The sequence below is a fragment of the Ambystoma mexicanum genome, chromosome 8 (assembly GCF_040938575.1).
Source record: "Ambystoma mexicanum isolate Mex_15411 chromosome 8, UKY_AmexF1_1, whole genome shotgun sequence".
NCBI classification, from domain to species: Eukaryota; Metazoa; Chordata; class Amphibia; order Caudata; family Ambystomatidae; genus Ambystoma; species Ambystoma mexicanum.
Genome location: NC_090929.1, coordinates 371008547 through 371027697, shown reverse-complemented (window position 1 = coordinate 371027697; position 19151 = coordinate 371008547). Strand labels below are relative to the sequence as shown.

General features: G+C 43.8%; 1 protein-coding gene across 8 annotated transcripts in view; it reads left to right on the top strand.

Annotated features, from left to right (window-relative positions):
• LOC138471946 (uncharacterized) overlaps positions 1–17165 on the top strand; it is an 835353-nt gene extending 818188 nt beyond the window's left edge. For all 8 annotated transcript variants that reach the window (XM_069609830.1, XM_069609827.1, XM_069609832.1 and 5 more), the window contains one exon: positions 10573–17165. In XM_069609830.1, the coding sequence (XP_069465931.1) occupies positions 10573–10733 (161 nt within the window). In that variant the 3' untranslated portion in view covers positions 10734–17165. The remainder of the gene's footprint in view (positions 1–10572) is intronic.
• The last annotated feature ends 1986 nt before the right edge of the window (positions 17166–19151 follow it).

Here is a 19151-nt window from a genome sequence, read left to right as displayed (position 1 = left end):
TTATTTTTTGAGTGCTTGTTTGTCAAGTTTGACCTTTTACACTTTAAAAATGTATAGACAGTTTATAAAACACCATTCGTAAAACATTTCAATACATCTCATACAAGGATGAATTATTGGATAAAAAAAAGAAAATCAAATTAAAATTACTTATCTACATAAAATTCATATTTACACCTAAAAAACCGGTTCATCCAACTAGTATGTATCTAGTCAGTGCCTCAGTGTTATCTGTCCATGGGCAGCGTCTCTGTTAACCCTTTCGATTTTACCACAGGCCCTTCGCCAGACATGGAAAGATGATACTGTGATCCCAAGTGAATCTGCCCCATAGATTGCATTCCAGAATTGGTCTGCCTACTGCATTTTAAACTTAGCATACCCCTTCTCATATTCCCTAACGAGTACTGGGGAATTTGTGAGTATGTGTCTCTGAGATGCCAATAGACTGGCACACAGGCGACACCGCCTTTCAGCCCACTGGATCGCCTCCTGTGCCTCTGAATTTTCCAATACTAGCCAAATGTTTAGTCTCAATGAGAGAATGAATCGCGTTAAGGCAGGAGTGCTGAGTTTTGTAAGGTAGGATTGTGGCGAATCCCTATCAAAACCCTGGTTGGAATAGGTTGTGTATTTTTGCAGGGTAGCCAAGTGGTTCTTATTCGAAAAACACAACTGATAAAACACTGCACTATAGAATGAAAAACCCATTATTTAAAAAAAGTTTAAAAATCTCAATACACTCCATAAAACGTATACATTAAAATACTTTTTTATTTCCCTGCCCCTTTCATCCTACAAATAGGATGTTCTCCCTTAGGATGGTGCCACTGCAGGGCACCCTGCCCTTTAAGAGTTTAACCCCTTAAGTGCTAAAGGCCGGTATGCTCATCCTGAATTCCCATAAGGAGTCCTTGTAGTGTCACAGATGGCACACATCACTCTGAGCCCCAAGGATGGTTTCAATTGTTTTGGTTAATATGTTGTGCTCCCCAGGGCCGTCCCGCTCTCTACTGTCTCCAGTACGATTCTTCCCTAACCAGGCATTCGTAAGACCTGGTCCGTTCTACGGAATGGTATCTCATAATGCCTGATTTCTGGCTATGACTAAAAATGATTCCCTAAGTGCTGGCTGTCTAACTCCATCTGGGACTTCCGAACATTCCTTACGCCTTCCACTTACTCAGTATCCAGGCTAGTTCAGTTACATCCATTTGCCTACGCTCTTCTACTCTTACTACCACACCCTTTTACTTGATCTTCTCACCAATCTCCCTCCAGTGATTTTTGCCTCTTAGTCCTGGCCTCCAGCCTTTGAAGTTACCACTCCCCTCCTGCTACTACTCTTCTCCTGCTGCTACTACTCTCCTCCGCCCGCTAATAGTCTCTTCCTCCTACTACTACACGACTCCCAAGTTACTCAAACACTGTCCTTCTACTCTTTGCCATTGACTTCACATTCACTCCTTACACTAACTTTACTCAGTTGCCACACAAACCGGCACACGCAAATCACAGAACCACTTTCACTCCTAAGCCAATACCTCACCTTCTCCATAAGTCTCCTACACAAGCCATCGCCCCTTCTTTCCTCTTGCTGCTCTTAGTCTACCTTCTCTGCTGACCTCATCCGAATAACCCACACTTCCTGCTTCCTGTCCCCTGCTTATATTCCTGCACCCTCTAGGGATAGGTCCCATTTTCCTTGCCAGTCTATGCCTGGGTGTGTGTGAGGAACGTTTAAAAAAAGGGTTCTAAGTTCTGCCCCTTTTTAAGTGCTTGCCACAGAATGGCAGCAATAGTGATGGGGGATGGTTGGCTTTCAGCTTGGGTTGATAGGCTGATAGTTCATTTGGAGTCAGTCTCTCTCAGGCCAGGGAAGAGTTTCTGGGCCCCTTCGTGATCCCTGATGTGTGAGGGTCTTTCTGCCCCTGTGCAGTCTCTATGCTTTTCTTCTGCTTCACTGCAGTGCTCTACGCAGTCACGTGCTGTGGTGTCTTTTTTCTGTGTGCCAGTGCTTCCAGTAACATCAGGGTCTGGTTTCGGTCCTCCTTTGCTGTGGATCGGTGCGTTTCTTTTCCATTGTGGTCTTGGATGTAGTTTTCCTGAAACGAATGGAGAAATACTGGCCCGTATCCACTTTGAGGCAAGGCTGGAGACATGAGTCTGCAGGAAACCTGCAAGCGCCTCTGTCTGAGAGGAGGTGCCATCCCCTCCTGACAAGGGACATTTGTTGGCCTTGTCAAAGTAGGCTCTGCCAATTTCCATGTTTAAACTTAAACTCAAACTCAGAAGCTCTGCCCACTCCCAGGCTGTGCCCCCAGAATCTATCATCCCCCAGTGAGGTCAGAATCTATGCTATATCAGATGAATGTGTTTGTTCACCTGGAGAATTTTTTTCAGGACAGTAAATGCTTTTGATTTTTAGTACATGTTGTTCAATCACTTGGATTACACGAAACATGCTAAATGCGTAGGCTATGTGAACTGTATGTGCAGATTACAATACTTGGTCTAAAAGTGCAAAATGTAAATGTGCTGTCAGAACATGGTAAAATAAAGTACAGTGCACATTTTAAGGAAAAAAAAAGATAATCTATTACATTTCATCTTTGATTTTTCTTTAGCTTCTGTTTTTTTTAGATTCTTTGCTGTTTAGGCAGGTTTTAGGTATGTGTCTGTATACATTTACTTCTCATCTGCTGACCAACATTCCCTTTTTTTACAATCAGAGTGTTCACATCAGGCAATTCATTTAAGTGCTCTTTTTGCACTGCTCTGGGGAACAGAAGCATTAGGTTAATGGGTCATGATAATGTATGGGAGGCACTTAATATTTTCCTGTTTTTTTAGGGAGAAACTAGAGGGTGAGTAAATGTTTGTTTTCCTCTCCTCCCCTTGGAGTCACATCTAGGTTTCGCAGGTGCACCATCTGGCTGATATGAAGGAAGAATTCTCCAGGATTTTACTTGCAGTGTCTTTAAAAGGAAATCTATCCCCATAGAAGGGTTTCAGAGGCTCATGGGAACATTTTGGCCACTGAAAGGAAGGAACTGCGGTCTACTATTTCTATTGGGCTGTATGTCATATGCAGCACCAAGTGGTATTTGGGCCTGGCCGCTGCCAGATGCTCAGTGCCTAGGCGGGGTGTCTCTAGGTCCTTGTTGGTAGTTCCAGGTTGAAGAGTGACACTGCTCCACAGGGCCTAAAACCTTCCTTATATGGGTTAGCATTGGCACCAGACTGTCAGGGTCAGGTAGTTGTATTAGTACTGCATGGCCTTTAGAAGAGGGCTCTTTGGTGGTCAGCTGTGCAGTACTGGCTGGCCTACCAGAGTCTTGGTTCAGGCAGTCATGCTGCATCGCCAGAGAACCCTGTGCTTGACACCCTTACACCGTGTGACTGGCTGGCAAACTCTGGGGTGACATCGGTTGGTTTCAAAACTATCAATGATTTGTTGGTGGTCCGGTCCCACTTGTGCATTTGTAATGGGTATCGCCATTGAAAAGAGCAATGGAGGAATTTGAAGTCACACACATACGTGTAGGCCTGCTTGCTGCTTCCATGCTGTGTTAAGAATTGAAAAACGTCACACACGCCCACATACTGAATGGGCTTCCTTTGTCATTCCCATGCACCCTTCCTCCAGGGCTGGCTGAACTCAGGCATGCCTTAATTTGGACATCACCTGGCAGAAGAAGAGTAAATGAGCAAGTGTCTCTACTGCTTCCTTGCAAGAGCAGAATCCTTCTGAAATGAATTTACTCTGCCATCCCCAAACAAACATACCAGGACAAGGGGACAGTTGGCCTTAAGTACATTCTGCTCTCCCCACAGAGGGGCACTGGTACAAGAGGAAGAATGTAATATCATTGTGTTGTTTCCCAAAGCACTTGGGAGGTCTTCTGTATGAAGCAAGGCACCAGTTCTTTCCAAGCTCTTGTTGACTATGGAAAATGTCAAATCTAGGGAGCATGCTAAAGCTTGTAAGGCATGTCGATGGAAATAGTTCAAGGAATCTACATAAAAACACATGTTTATGGTTCATTTTTAGTCTCTCATGATGCACAGCAAATGTAAAGCTTCTTCTGTTAGATCATTAGAGATTTTCATGGTATGGGGGAGCTTAGAGTCTTGTCTAAGACCCATCCACTTATTGAGAGGAAGTAGTTGACTGGTTCAGCCTAACTCGGACACTACAAATAATAGAGGGTTTTGTTGATGGAAAAAGCCCCAGCGCTGAACTTCCTTCGTAAAAGATTTTCCGGTCTGGAGGGGTGATATTCCTCACCCTCTCTTTTAAAAATGCAATCAAACACTGCATATTGGAGCAATATTATCAATCAACCTTAAAAAAAAAAAGGATGCACTATCTTCACCAGCAGCAGTCTGCTGATCAGTCTAATTGATACAGAGGCGAGAAAGTGTCAAGAAAATGATTCTGCAGAACATAAAAGAATTGGTGGAAGGGGTCCGGATTTTGACACCATTCCAGGTGGGTTTACCACAATGTCTTTAGACCATTGACCAGGCATTTATTCTGCAGCATCTTGTCATAAAATCTTCCGTAAAGAGGAAAGAAGCCTTTTGCAGTCTTTAGAGACCTTTCTTCTGTGTTTGCTTTGTAAAAAATGGAATCGCACTAACATGAGCCCCCACGTAGTAAAGATGATGATAGGACTGAATGCCACCTGAATGGTTCAGATGAGATATAGCCCAAATGGAGAGTTCACCAAGAAATTCATCATCTCACCAGGGAGAAAACGGCAGTGCATGTTGGCCCTCTCTTCATTTAACCTCTATATCAATGACATGCCAGATATTCTGTCAAAGGCTATGCCAGACAGCCCTAAGATTGTGGTTTAGAGGTGAGAGGAGAATTCTGCTGCTATTGTATGTGGATGATTGATCCAAAATCCCAGGGCCTTGCAACAACGAATGGATAAAATAGTTGAATGTTGCCACACCAACAACGTTAGAATCAATAAAAATAAGACCAAAATGCTGAGTTGGGGAGTCGGAAATTCCAAATCCCTAAAAAAGAAAATCCTCTTTGAAGGTGATACAATTGATCAAGTAAAATCAATCGTCTCTGAAAAAAGATTAACAAAAATTCCATCTGTTAATAAAAAGGTTTTTGAAAGCCACATGAATATGTTTAAACAGCTTCACACATTTTTAAATGTTTCAAAGTCTCCACAGGTTCAAAGGAAAGATCTTCAGGCCCTTAATCCATGGTCTTAAACAGTATGTCAAGAGAGGCCACATCAAGGCGCACGTGGCACACAGACCATTCAAACACCCAGCACTTTTACTCATTTACTCATCAGTCTTGCAAACCTTTACAGCTGCTGTGAGGTACAGAGTCGGGTAACTGTGCCAATGATGAAAGGATTGATAATGGTGCCATGGAACCGAAGAGTTTGTCGAAGAAAAAGAAAGAGGGATGGTGGGTTAAGATCATCCTCGTGTCCTCAACTAGGTGTGCTTCAGAAGGGGAGCAGCAACATGTGGTCGGAGCCTGCTACCCATTTGTCATGAGAATTTGAAGGTGTGAGGGGCCAGAGTTCAGCAGAAGGGGGCACTTTCTGCCTGAGATGGTATGTTGGCAGGTGAAGGGCAAGAACCAGCTAAAGAACCTTCTCCCCCAACAAAGTAGGTGTGTGTAGCAGGCATGCTACAAAGCCCATATGACTCTGACTCTGAACAAGCTGTGCTGTAGTGGGGGTAGGGGTGGTCAAAGGCCTACTTTAGGGTTTTCTGATGGCTTTCAGCACTTAGTCCCCTAAGCTTGCTATGGATGATGTAAAGCTGGGTCTGTTCCAGGTACTGCCTGCTGCTGAAGAGAGATGGTTGAAGATACCAGTGTCCTGTCTTGGTGGTCTCCTGCCCCTTAACAAGACTTGACGTTTAATTCTGTTCCTCTCATCCAAAGATGGGATGCTATGTTCCGGTGTCTAATTTTTCCTGCTTCCCCCCCCACACCCTTAAGATTAGGAGTTGTGAGGATGGGGTTACTCCTCAGAGCCTTCAATCAAGTCCAATCACTTAGGTCGCAGTGGTGCTCTGATTGGAAAAAGAAGGAAAACAAATTGAAGCAAGCTTATGGGTGGCTAAATACGATGATGCTGAAATATCAGCATCCACTGGATAAGCCTTTAGTAAGGTAAACATTTGGACTGCCTGCTGTTACACTGATATGGGTGCAGGTGGCATTGACCCAGCTGTGGCGGCCACCTGCTCCTAACAAGATCAATTCCAGGCTGTGGTGGTCTGCTCTGGTGCACTGGCAGTTTGGTGCCATATGTTCACCTTCCAATTACTTGTCACCTTCCACCTTGCACTCGGAAGGTAGCCCATGAGGCATGTTGATACACCATTCAAGGGCTTCACCCTTAAAAATAAAATGCTGCTTTTTCTAAATGTTAGCAGCTCCCTTTCTCCCTCATTGTGGCCTGATTAAGTTTTCGTGTTTACATTGGCCCTGTGTGGGCATCCACTATTTTGTGCCTTTTATTTTTATAGTACCCCTCGCCGGAAGTCCGTCAAGGTTGGCAACCTTCTCCACATTGCCACTCTTAACTCTTGCTCTGCCATCAAACATTCCTCTGATATCTGTCGCCTTCTTGAGGAACTGGACCTTGACGTCCTCGGTCTCACTGAGACATGGTTCACGGGCAGCTCTGTCACCAGCTTTGACACACTCCTACCTCCTCACTCCTGTCCTCAACCACCCAACTCCTCCTTCTTGGAGACTTCAACATTCGGCTGACTCCCACCCTGACACAGCCCTCTCCACGCTCCACTCTGCTATATCTGATACTCTTGATATTCTTGCCCCTGTCATGAGAATCCGCCTGAAGCCCAAATCCAAATGTAACTCCTGGTATGACTCGGATCTCGTCACCCTAAAACGCAAGTGCAGGGTGGCAGAGAGGAAATGGCGTGCTTCATGTTCATCCTCTGACAAACTGGTCTGCCGCCTGCTCCAAAGGCAATACCGGCTCTCCGTTCTCACCAAGAAGAGAGCCCTTATCCAAGCCCGCATCTCTGCGGCATCTAACAATCCGGCCGAACTCTTTAAAATCTGCAAGGAGCTGGCCAACCCTGCTGCAGTCTCTACCTCTCCTGTCCCCTCCCAGGCCCTCTGCACGGCACTGGCCTCTGACTTCATCTCTAAAACTCAGGACATCCTGTCCTCACTCTCCTCCTATCACCTCCCTCCCCCTATTCCCTGCTCTTCCTCTGGCCCTTCTGCAGCCACCCCTCCTTCCTCCTTCTCTGCCTTTCCCCTTTTCCCTGCTGACAAGGTTTCCAGACAAGTCCGATCTATGAAAGTCTTGTCAAAACAGGTTCACCCCTGTTCCTCCAAAACTATCAAGGACCACATCGACTCCCTGGCTCCTGCCCTGGATGACGTTTGCAACCACTCCTTTGCCCCTGGAGTCTTCCCATCCCCCTTAAGCACTCCCTTGTGCACCCTCTTCTTAAGAAACCCTCTTCCGACCCTGCCTGCCCGGCTAACTATCGCCCAATCTCCATCACTCCCTTCCTGGGCAAGCTCCTGGAGAAACTTGCCATCTCCCAGCTTAATCTCCATGCTGAATCTGTTGGTAGTCTTCATGACCATCAGTCTGGCTTCAGAGCTGCCAGAAGCACAGAAACTGCTCTCCTGAACATCCGTGAGGACCTGCTCTCAAACCTTGACTCCAACACTCTGTGTGTTCTCATTTTGCTCGATCTCTTCTGCCTTTGATACTGTCAACCATGCCATCCTGCTCAACCATCTCCGTGAAAACTTGGGTATCACTGGTCAGGCTCTGTCGTGGCTGACCTCTTTCCTCTCCAATCTACCCTCCCAGGTCCAACTGGGGTCCTTCCTCTCTGACATCTTTTTCTCTACCTGTGGTGTCCCCCCGGGATCTAACCTCTCTCCCTGGCTGTTCAATGAGTATCTGGCCCTCCCTGCCCACCGCATCACTGCTCTTTGCCCCAACTTTCAGTGCTATGCAGATGATACCCAGCTCATTTTCAGGCTGCCCTTGGCCTCCTCCTCTCCTTCCCTCATCTCTGACTGTCTGTCTGCTATCCAGGAATGACCTCTGCCTTAATGCCAGTAAGACTGAGATTCTACTCATCGTAACACCCACTCCCTCCTTCCCTGCAGCTCTCTGGCCGGCATCTCTTGGCCCTCTTCCTGCCCCTACCTGCAAGGCAAAAAACCTCGGGGTCATCTTCGACTCCACACTCTCCTTCTCTCCTCACATATCAGACGTCTCTAAGAAGTCACACTACCAGCTACACCTCCTCAGAGGTATTCTTCCTTTCCTCTCCTTCCCCCAGAAGCTCACTGTCCCCGAGCCCTGGTTCTCTCGAAGCTGGACTACTGTAACAGCCTCTATCTAAATCTGCCTGCCTCTACACTCGGCCCTCTGCAACTTATCCAGGACAGGACTGCAAGATTTGTCCTTGGCCTCAAGCCCAGGGACCGTATCTCTCCAGGACTGAAATCTCTACACTGGCTCCCAGTGGCTGTGAGGATTAAGTTCAAAACCCTCTGCATTGTACACAAGGCCTTCTGGGGCCTAAATACCTTCAACTCTCTCTTCCTAAATATCTTCCTTCTCGAGCTTCGCTCATCCGCCTCCAACTCCATCAGGGTCAGCCTCTTCTCCAAGGAACGAGTTGGGGGTAGATCTCTCTCCGCGGCAGGGGCCTCCCTCTGGAACAGCCTTCCTGCCTCCCTGAAACTTGAGGAGAACCACCTCCGTTTCCGGAAGCACCTCAAAACCTTCCTCTTTGCTTCTGCTTTCTCTCCCCCTCTCCCCTGCTAATTCTTGACTGAAACTGTACTGAATCTGCAACTGGGCCCCCTCACCGATCTCGGTCCTTGGCCCAGCCACTCTCCACTTGCACTGCCTCCCTGGCAACCCCTGCACTGCGGGACTGTCTCTGTATCCCTTCAGCCCCCTTCCCAGCACTTGTCTGCACTTACCTTGCACTTGCCACCAGCTGGCCCTATTATTTATCTATTATTCTACTTACCCTGTACTGCACTTTCCCCCTTACACTTTCCCCCCTCCCTTTCCCCTTGCACTTTTCCCTTCCGTCTACCCATGCACTTGCGCGATCTGAATGACACCTGGCCTAGTAGGATCGTTGTCTGTCTTTCCCTTGTTCCCTCCTCCCTGCCTCGTCACGCCTTGAAACACTTGTGTATAGGCACGTTACAAATGCCATATCATATCATAGTGTTGGTGGTTTTCTTCGACCACTCTTCTACTTATTGTCCAGGAAATCCCAGCCACCTCCAATAAAATCCCAGCTATTTTATTGGAGGTGGCCTTCACCCTCTTCACTGGGACCTGCTCATGGCATATGCTGCTGTTCTCACCTTCTCATCTGCTACCCCTCATCTGCTACTTGCATTTCCTTCCCCATCCACTTGCCATGATCCATCATCTCACTTTACTCCTACTAAACCATGCTGAGCAAGCCCCTTTCGTGGTGGTGATTTGTGCCAGTACCTTTTTCGCTGTGGTGCGGTGGTCTGTGCATCTTCGCTTTGGTGGTCTGCGCAACACTTTAACCCCCTCACTGTTCAGTTAGTGAGCAGGCTGTATAATCCTCCTCTAGTACCCTAATATTAGGAAAGGCCTGGGCACAAGAGCAGCTGTACGAGGACTGGCCTGACCACTTAACTAAATGTGACGCGCCATGCGTGTCCAGAGTTCAGCGTGAACGTATCCTTTGGGGCAGATTTACACTCACAATGAACATAAAGGCGGCTGCTGTTGATTGTGGTGAGTCTCTTAATCCATGCCTGTTCCAGACTAAGCTGGTATGTGAAAAGTAATAACATCTTATTGCAAATAGTCAACACATTTGAAAATAAACTATTCTCTGTGAAAGAAATTAAACAAGCAATACATTTAAAGCAAAAGAAGGCTTCCAAATGTGCTTTAGGAACTAATCGCCTATGCACCAGATATAAGGACGCCCAACAGGATCTTTCTCACAGTGGTACTCACCTACTTGGGATAAGGTATGATAAACATTGCATTCTTAAAATATGCCAGTTTGCCCTCTGAAGAGTTGGAATGTCCCAGAATGAGACATCAAAGATCCTCGCAGATGTGCAGTGTGTACTGTTGATATCTATAAACTGATCGCGTCTTCACGTAGAGAACATTATCACTAGAATTAAGAGTCTCCTAAGGGTAGCATTTTTTGTATCCTATAACAAAAAATACATGTGTGCATTCCTTTTTTCTCAACCCTTAATGTTTAGACATTGAGGGAAGCTACGGGTCCTATGACTGTCAGGTAAAATATTCAGATGAGTATCCAATAATCAAAATCTGATGGATATCATCCGAACGTGGAGGGCGACCAGGCCGTCTGCTATCTCATGCTTGCTTTGGGTTCTAGATTATGGTCTGTATTTTATCTGTTTTGTTGATTGCTTTGTGTTCTGCATGATTTTACCTTTAATGCCTCGGTACTAATGAGACACATGATGGAAATCCAATGACAGCTTGGCTTATTTTACTTGTCTCCCTCTTCCGGCAGGTAACTTCACCCAGATGGTCTGGAAGTCTTCGACACAAGCAGGATTTGGAGTGGGGACCGACGGCCAGGGAATGTACATTGTGGTTGGATTCTATGACCCCCCTGGAAACATTTCGAACCAGGGTTATTTTGAAGACAATGTCCTTCCGAAAAGGAAGTAACTGAAGACACAATAGATGAGGCTCAGCAACTGATGGCAGAATCTTGTGTTTGTGGGGATCTCCGTTCATTCTCTGACGCTGTGCACCTCAATCTTCCAGCACCAGTCTTCTAAAGGCCAAGAAGGCCTTACTAATTTGAGCCCTTTATAAACTGCATATTTTATTTTAAAGTTATTATTTTTTAAGAAACCTCTGCTCTGGTGGCCTGCAGTTCCAATTGGTATCATGGGAGATTCTATGCTGGCCGATATTGCAGTCTACATTATGCGTCCCTGCTCCGATTGGTCAATTTCTCCCTGTGAAATTGCAAGTTAAAAGGTGATCACCAGCTGGGTCTGTCGGAATGAATTGGAACCTGGGTTGTTTGGCCTCTCATGAGAAGACACAAAACTCTTGCATGTTCGATGTAAAGATGTAAAGTGGTCTGCGTGTTCAGGAAAAGCAAGAGTCCTCTCTCACTATCTGCAAGCAGGGTCCTGTATGAGATGGGGGTAGGGTCTGGCATTTTAAAGGTAAGGAGAGATGCTGGAATCCAGTGGAGGAGCAAGGGGATTTAGGATATATGGAGATGTGTATAGTCTGGAATATAGGGTATCTAATCTGAAGGAAGTGTATTTCAATGACCCTTGCTTTAGAAGGTCTGAGAGGAATAGCCACACCAGTGGAAAGTGTGGTGGGAATCGTCCCGAGATTGAATGTGTGGTAGGGTTCTCTGCTTTGGAATGTGAGAGAGAACGGTCGCCTGGAACCATCTCTGTTGCTATAGAAGCCCACGTTTATGGAATATGGGGATTCCTATGGGCTGAATATATGAACTGATCTTCATTCTAGTGGCTTACTTGATGCTGGTCCACTCAATGCAACAATAGCCACACTTTAACCCACAACCCCCCACAAATGCATCTGAATGGCATCCAGGCACTGAATGTGCATGGTGGCAAAGGGTCCCTATCACTTGCATTGCTTGCATGTTTCCTGGTGGTGTTTTAAGGTTTCATCTCAGTTTATCTTTCTTAATTACAGTAGGGCTTGTTTGCTTTGTCTCTGAAATTAAGTCCTTCTCAGCCAACCTATGCCTGCTGCCATCTGGCAGCCAATCGGAACCATCCAGAGAGTTAATCTCTTCTCAAATTAATGGTAGACCATCCTGAACCTTGCCACTCTTGCGGAACCAACCCCTCATTTACACTTGATACCTTTATTTTAGTTGCCATCTTTCTGCAGGGTGAGGCTTGGGTCAGTGTAATTATGTGACACATGGATCCTGCCACGAAACTGCTGCGGTGTATATGTACTGCTGAGGCGGTGGAACATATATATGTATATTATAAATGCATAATTTAAGAACTTCTCAGTTTTGAAAGGGGGACCCCAACTCACTGGAGCAGAATGCTTTTACCAGTGTTCCATCAGAAAGTCATGCCAAATTTGTTCCTAAATTCCTCTGAGGGTTTTAATATTTATGCTCATTAATTACTCCCCAGAAAGATAGTTGTTTGTTATCTACAAAGAGAAAGATATTCATGTGGTGTGTCTAGAATATACCAAACACAACAGAATGTGAGCACATGCTGTAAAGCTGGAATAAGCCAAACACAATAGAATTGTCTGGAGTAAAATGAAAATCAATCAAACACAAGGACAAGAACTTTGTAACTGAATTTAACCAAACACAATAATGAACAGTGAAAAAAGATAAACTTTCTAAAACAAAAACACAGTAAAACTGGATTTAGCCAAATGAACCAGAACACGGGTCTAGTGAAACTGGAATAAATAAAACTGGACAGACCACAAGCAAAATAAACCTTGAACCAACCAAACCTAGTATGAACAAAGTACATTTGGATTTAACAAAACTCGAATGCACACAACCCCAGCCCTGCTGTTGACCAGAATCTTGATGTGTGTTTTTATTTCTGATGCTGCTAAAGAGTCTGTTGCAACTGGTGAGGTTTCTGTCGCCATACTATGGGGATATTGGCTGGTAAAGTATTGTCACTATGTGGGATGTATGGCTGTTGTTCTGCATGCTGTTACAGTTCCAAGTTGTTGGCTCTTTGCTCATGTGAGCACAGCATGGCTGTACTTGTTTAATTTCTGAATGACAAACTTCTCTGACGATCTGAAGTTAAAATTCCACTTTATAAAGACAACTAAAGCAATTGGCATGCTCCATTGTGCACTGTAAATAAGTACTATTTTATTTATTTGATATTTTTGATGATCTTCGGTTATATAGATATTTCCTTATTATGGCGAATGTACCCAGTCTGTAGACTCTTGGACTCTGATGTGTGTTTGCAGGGGCTCCCAGAGTGAAGATGCTACGTATTGCTTTTGGTGAAGGAGTCGGCAGTGGAACCTGGCCATTTCCAGCCATCATACCTTTGCCAAGATGTCATTCCATGATTCGACTTTGCTCTCAAATTATGCATTGTTTACAGAGGATTGATTGTCCATACAGTAGGTAGCGATATCTTCAAAAGTTACTCCCGAAAATGAATGCAGACCAGTGCAGTGGATTGCCCCAACACATTTCTGCAGAAGCTGTGTTGTTGATTGAGCAGCTAGGTTACAATTGTCAAATGTGATGCCCATGTTGTTGACTAAACTAGCCTGCCATCACAGTGAGCATGAGGTAGCCTGTGGTAACCACATTGTAGAATCCGTGTAGATTGGGTGAAGCAGGTTGTGCTTTTCATTGGTCTCGTATCGCCATACTAATTTGGCCTACTGAGGTACAGTGTTACACTAACTGAGGAATGGTATGACTCCCATCTTGCATTATTTTGAAATGGCTAGAGCTAAAAATGGACGGTGCACTTCTTTGCTTCATTGTAAATATGACAGGCCATGCTTTTGGGTGCCATGACGCAGCATAGCATTAGGATTAGTCTGAGACTAGATTGTGACTGGAGTGTCATGGTAGTGTAATGCAGCTCGGCCATAGTGTGTTAGCAAATGAGAATCGGGTATCGGATCGTTTTTATTCTTCTCGTTTTTTTAAGCTATTTATAGGTTTTACAATTTCTCACATATAAAAAACAAGGCATATAAGATACAACGTAACACGAGGAATGAAAACCAAGTGACCAGAAAAAAGCCGCAGGTAGAGGGTTGGTTAAATGATTTACAGATTTTGTCGGATTTTTAGAGGGATTTGTTCCAGAAACGGGTATCTGATAGTTTATGTGCATGCAATGAGCCATTCAAACTGTCGGGAAGCTTGCTGTGCTCCCGCTGTTAATATGGGGATCAACATTGATTGAGACACTCCTATATGTGACAGCAGCAAGAAATCAAGAGGCATGACATAGTGTTGGCTGTTATTTAGGCCTTCAACGTCCACAATGAAACCTGAAAGGGGGCAGTACCTTCTAATGTAAAGGCCTATGCATTAGGTATTTTGATCTATCGTTTAACGTTATGCTGTGAGACTCTGATCCATCTCCAATTTTTGTCCCATCTTCCAAAATGGACTTTCATCAAGTCCTCCTGTCGGGCTTATAAATGTCTACCGCCTGCCAGTACACTTCATATATTTTGCATGTTGTGGCAAACATGCTGCATCGTAAAAGTCGACTGGTTCAGATCTCATCGAGCCCTCTTGGTTTCTCTGCTTCCCCTCCATCCACTTCACATGTTGCTAAAGAAATACATGATGACAAATTGTGGATTCTATGTCAGATGTACATCACCATAGTACCTTGCAAAGAACCATGTTATTCCAAAGACCCTGGCCACAGGAGCTTTGTTACACAATCAAGTTGCGGGGTGAAGACTGATTTGGTGGTGCAATGGGGAATCGAGGGTAGGTGAGGATATCGTAAATGTCACATTACGAAATGTAGAATAAGGCACATCTGATGCAACATTGTGCTGTTTCAAGACCATATGGCCTCTTCTTGTTTCGGATCAATATGCACTGGTCTGCATACTAAGACCATGTGATCAGTGTCCTTACTAAGTCTGCTCCCTAATCCAAGTCTGATTTAGCTTGATTTACAGATCAAGAGGAAATCTAATGTGACTCTAGCTGTGCATTTCCACTAGTATTTTTATATTGATAGTTTTGGGGGGAGATTTCCAGTGGATTGATAACCTCTAGCAATCCAGACTTTGGTATGCGGTCTACTCTGTATTCAGTTATATATACCCCCTGCTTTTTCTTAGCAGAGATACTCTGTGAGCAACAAAAGCACATGCATGCTCACGCTTCATACTGTGATGCAGTTTGCAAATTCCTGGCTTGCAAAAAATGTTTATAAGACAAACAAATGTATAGCTGATTGAACATAGATTGTTTTTGCTGTATGTTAACATCATAAAACTGGCATGAATTTAGCATGACCCACAAACCGTGGGATACAAAGAAATCACCAGTAAAATATGTTTCGACTGGCAACAAGGTCTGCAAGTCATGCCTACAGGGGATTTTGAAGAACTTTATTTGAGCATGAAATTAGAAAATTGCTTTTCTAGTACATTTGTTGAACAGGTTTAGTTTTCAATGTTAGATGTTAGTTGGAGAAGAAAGTTGCATTACAATAGAAGAAAGTTAAATAGTTCAAAACACAGGCTTGTGAAGGGGTATATGATGGAGGTCAGGATCGATCAGACATTAGATGAGGATCACATTCATTTAGTCTTAATTGAGTTTTTGTTGTATCCTCCACATGTCTGTGGCAAATGCATTTGAAGAGCGCACCTAATTTGATGGGAAGTCTGCATTTGCTTACTTCGATTCATAGTTTACAGACAATATATATATCTTCAGAAATATGCATTTACAGATGCTTTTGTCCATTTCTACTGTACTACTGAAATACATGCCATATCCCCAATACTTATTTTTGGACAGTTGATTGTAAAGTCTTGTAAGTACTATATTTCTCGCTTTAACATTTTAGATTTGTTTTTAAGGAGGGTTTGCTGCAGATCTGCTGTTTTGCTCCTCTATTTAAGTTTTAAGCTTCATTAACTTGCGCTGGAGCCATTTCAATGGGAGACCCCCATTGTGTAGATAGTAGTATCTGCTGCCTGGCCATAGACCAAGGATAATAACAAGACCACATTTAGAGATGATTTAGATTCATAGATCATTTAAAATGTTTGTCGAACTGCTACAAAAAGTGTACATGGAATAGTTATAAGATGCAAAATGGTGGACCAATTGTATGTTAGTATACACTGTAAAGGGGTACTATTTTTTTACTTACATTTTGTTTGGAAAAAAATCTTTTAAGATGTATAGTTAAGCCTTTAGTTAGTTCTCTGCCGTGCCAAGAATAAGTGATGATGTTCAGTTTGGAAGTACTTGTGTTTACAATGGTGAACTGGCTGGGATTTTAAGTGCGGTCACAATGGTGTCATGACCGACAACAGTTGTACTCTACTTGACCTAAATATTATTTGCACAACAATATGCCTTGGCCATTCTGGCCCGGTCCTACTTTCAGTTTCATAAAGATGCCAGCTTTAGCAAAGGCATGACCCTGGAGCCTACTGGTATTCGACTACACCAGACCTGAATCGTGGACTTCATGGAAAGAACATCATTAGCACCCTTGGTTTGCATTTATGCCTAGCTAATACTGTAGTACAGTGCACCTCAGTGCCACCTCTGCAGATTCTCTGTGCTGTATCTTGGTATTATACCAGTAATTCAGTCAACACAGTGTGTGGCTTTTGCATGATATTGTGATGGTGCTGGAATGGTTTTAGCACATGATCCAATTACGTTTCTCTGATAAGTATGTGGATTATGCCCACTGTGTGATATTCCAATGACAATGCTATGGATTTAGCACTCTGTAATGTGATATTTCTGTGACAGTGCTAAGCTTTTATCACACAATAATGTGATAGTGCCATATTAATTCTATGGAGTTAGCATTGTATGGCGTGATAATCTTAAAGTAGTACTATAGAAATAGTACACCATGAAGGGATATTCCTGTAGCAATGCTATCAATTTAGCAGGCTGTAATGTGATATTCCCATGTTAATGCTATGGATGCAGCACACTAGAATGCGATATTCCAATGGTAAGGCTACACATTTAGCTCACTCGTATATTCCCATGGTAATGGTCTATATATATATCACAATATAATGTGATATTCCTTGAATAATACCACACTATAATGTGATATTCTTATTGTAATGGTATGCAATTGGCAAACTTGGATTTGGTATTTATTGTACAAATTCTAATGTACATTCTAAACATATTATCATAGTGTTATAGAATGTTTTTATTTTTATACCATACCATGTTCCACCTAGAGAAATCAAATTGACCCGGTGTTGTATTGCCATCGGAATTCCATCACAATAGCATAGCACAGCTCGTCATGGCATTGATTACTGCAACCTTGTGTGTATGAAATAATAATGTGATCTGTCAATAAATCTTGTTCAAAAGAGGATTTGGAAATTGTATTTGTTTTGAACCTTGATTGTTTATCTCGGCTGGTGCTCCGGTAATTTTTATCTTCTGCTTTGAATAGTTGTCCATTGCTGGCTTGCACCTTTCTGTATTTGTAGTACAAACTATGCAGTGTAGTTTGGTTTTCTTGATAAGTCTGCAATTTCAAGATGCTTCAGTCCATTTCCTTTTAGGTGTGCCTGTGTTATGACTACATTCTTAATTCTTAGATGAAGCAATGTCTAGTCTATAGCGACCAAAGGCCTTTTGGAAGGGACAACCTCAAGGCAAAGTGGATTAGTCTCTACTTGCTGCGGATCCTGTCTTTATGATGAAGGTGGCCCATTTCACTTCTAGATCCCTTCTTATTTTCTGTTCAGTTTTGTATACGAATTAACAACGTAAAAATAACCTAAACAATCTGCGAATTATATTTAAATAGGATTAGCACAGCTGAGGATAGAAATTGGTGATTGTATCCAACAGTTTAATAATGTATAGTTCCTAAATCTATCTGCTCAGTTGTCTTACCCGATCTTAGCTGACTTGCAGCTCAACTCCATTCAAAAATGCATGACTTTGTCCACTGAGGGACCGTTGGCCAAAGCAGCATTAAACACAACTCTGAGGGGATAACTTTTTACGTCTACATTACTTGCACAGAGGGAGACGGCTTACAATAGGTAGCTCTAGTAGGTGTAAGCAGTCCCATGTGTCCTATTGTGATTCATTTTGTCAATGGGCATACACTTAACATGGAACTCAAGCCTAACATGGGACTCTGGATGAACTAGACTTGCAACCATTGCCAAATGAATTGTAAATGCCACATACCATGTCCTTGCCTTCTTTTGGCGGTGGCAGAGTCCAAGGGAATTCAAAGCTTCTTTGCATGTATCAAAATCGCAAATGGGTGAAGATGCTTTCGGATTTGTCTGACAGAGTGGAAGGGGAGGGGAGTGGCAGATTCAGAAGGTATGATTTGTGCACCTACTCTGTCTAATCCCTGAAAATTGTTGTACGCATGTTTTTACACACTGTGCGTACACTACGCAGGGCGGAAAGAGGCCCCTTTTGGGATAATCTCCCCGTTGTACGACAGAATCATTGTATAGAGAACAAGATGTAGGGGCCCTGTTAGGACAGTGGTTATGGGTGCTATTAATATTCAATATGAACCCCTGGATATCATGGAAGTAATCCTAGATGAGGAAGAAGCCACCTGGAGTGTATCTGAACTCCACTCTTGTAAGTCCAAAAGACAATACAGGAATGCAGGAGAGGTGGCCAGCTTGATAATGGGGGCTAACCTCAGGGCATGCAATGGCAGATTCCCTGCAGGGAATTACCTTTAGTAGTGGTGGTTTCATAAGTAGAATTTATTATATTTTAGTCAATTATGTGGCCTCGACATCCATGAAGGATTTCTCTGTTAAAATAAGACCAGAGAGTGACCATCATCTGTTGGTACTGGAGGCTGATTAAGTATTCATGGGGTTTACCCACAGGCCTGCAATGGGACCTAGAAGTGTTATATCAATAGCAGGTCAGGCCAGGCGCACTATTAAATGGTCCCGCCTGAAACTAGATGAAGTCATGCCAAGGGCTTATGGGCATATTGTTAAGGAGTAGGAGGATATCTTTGATATAGACAGGGGTGAACCCCAGGGACTTAGAACAGTGCATGAGCAACTTGCCAGTTAATTTGGTGCCTTCTTCACCAAACCATGTAAGACGACCTCTCAACATGCACAGGGCAGGATTCCCTGGTATGATGGAGAGTGCCATCGGCTTAAAGGTTTACTAATTGAAAAGTCTAAAGCAGCCCTTGAGGATGGCAGGCTAGCCGTACAAGCAGCCAGAAGGAATTATCGCTCTCTTATCAAGCGTAAGAAAGCGAGCTGGGCAGAGTAGACCTGGAGATGCCTGCTCTCTGCCATGAAGACTCTCGTAAATTCTGGTCTATTATGGAGACAGAGTGGTAA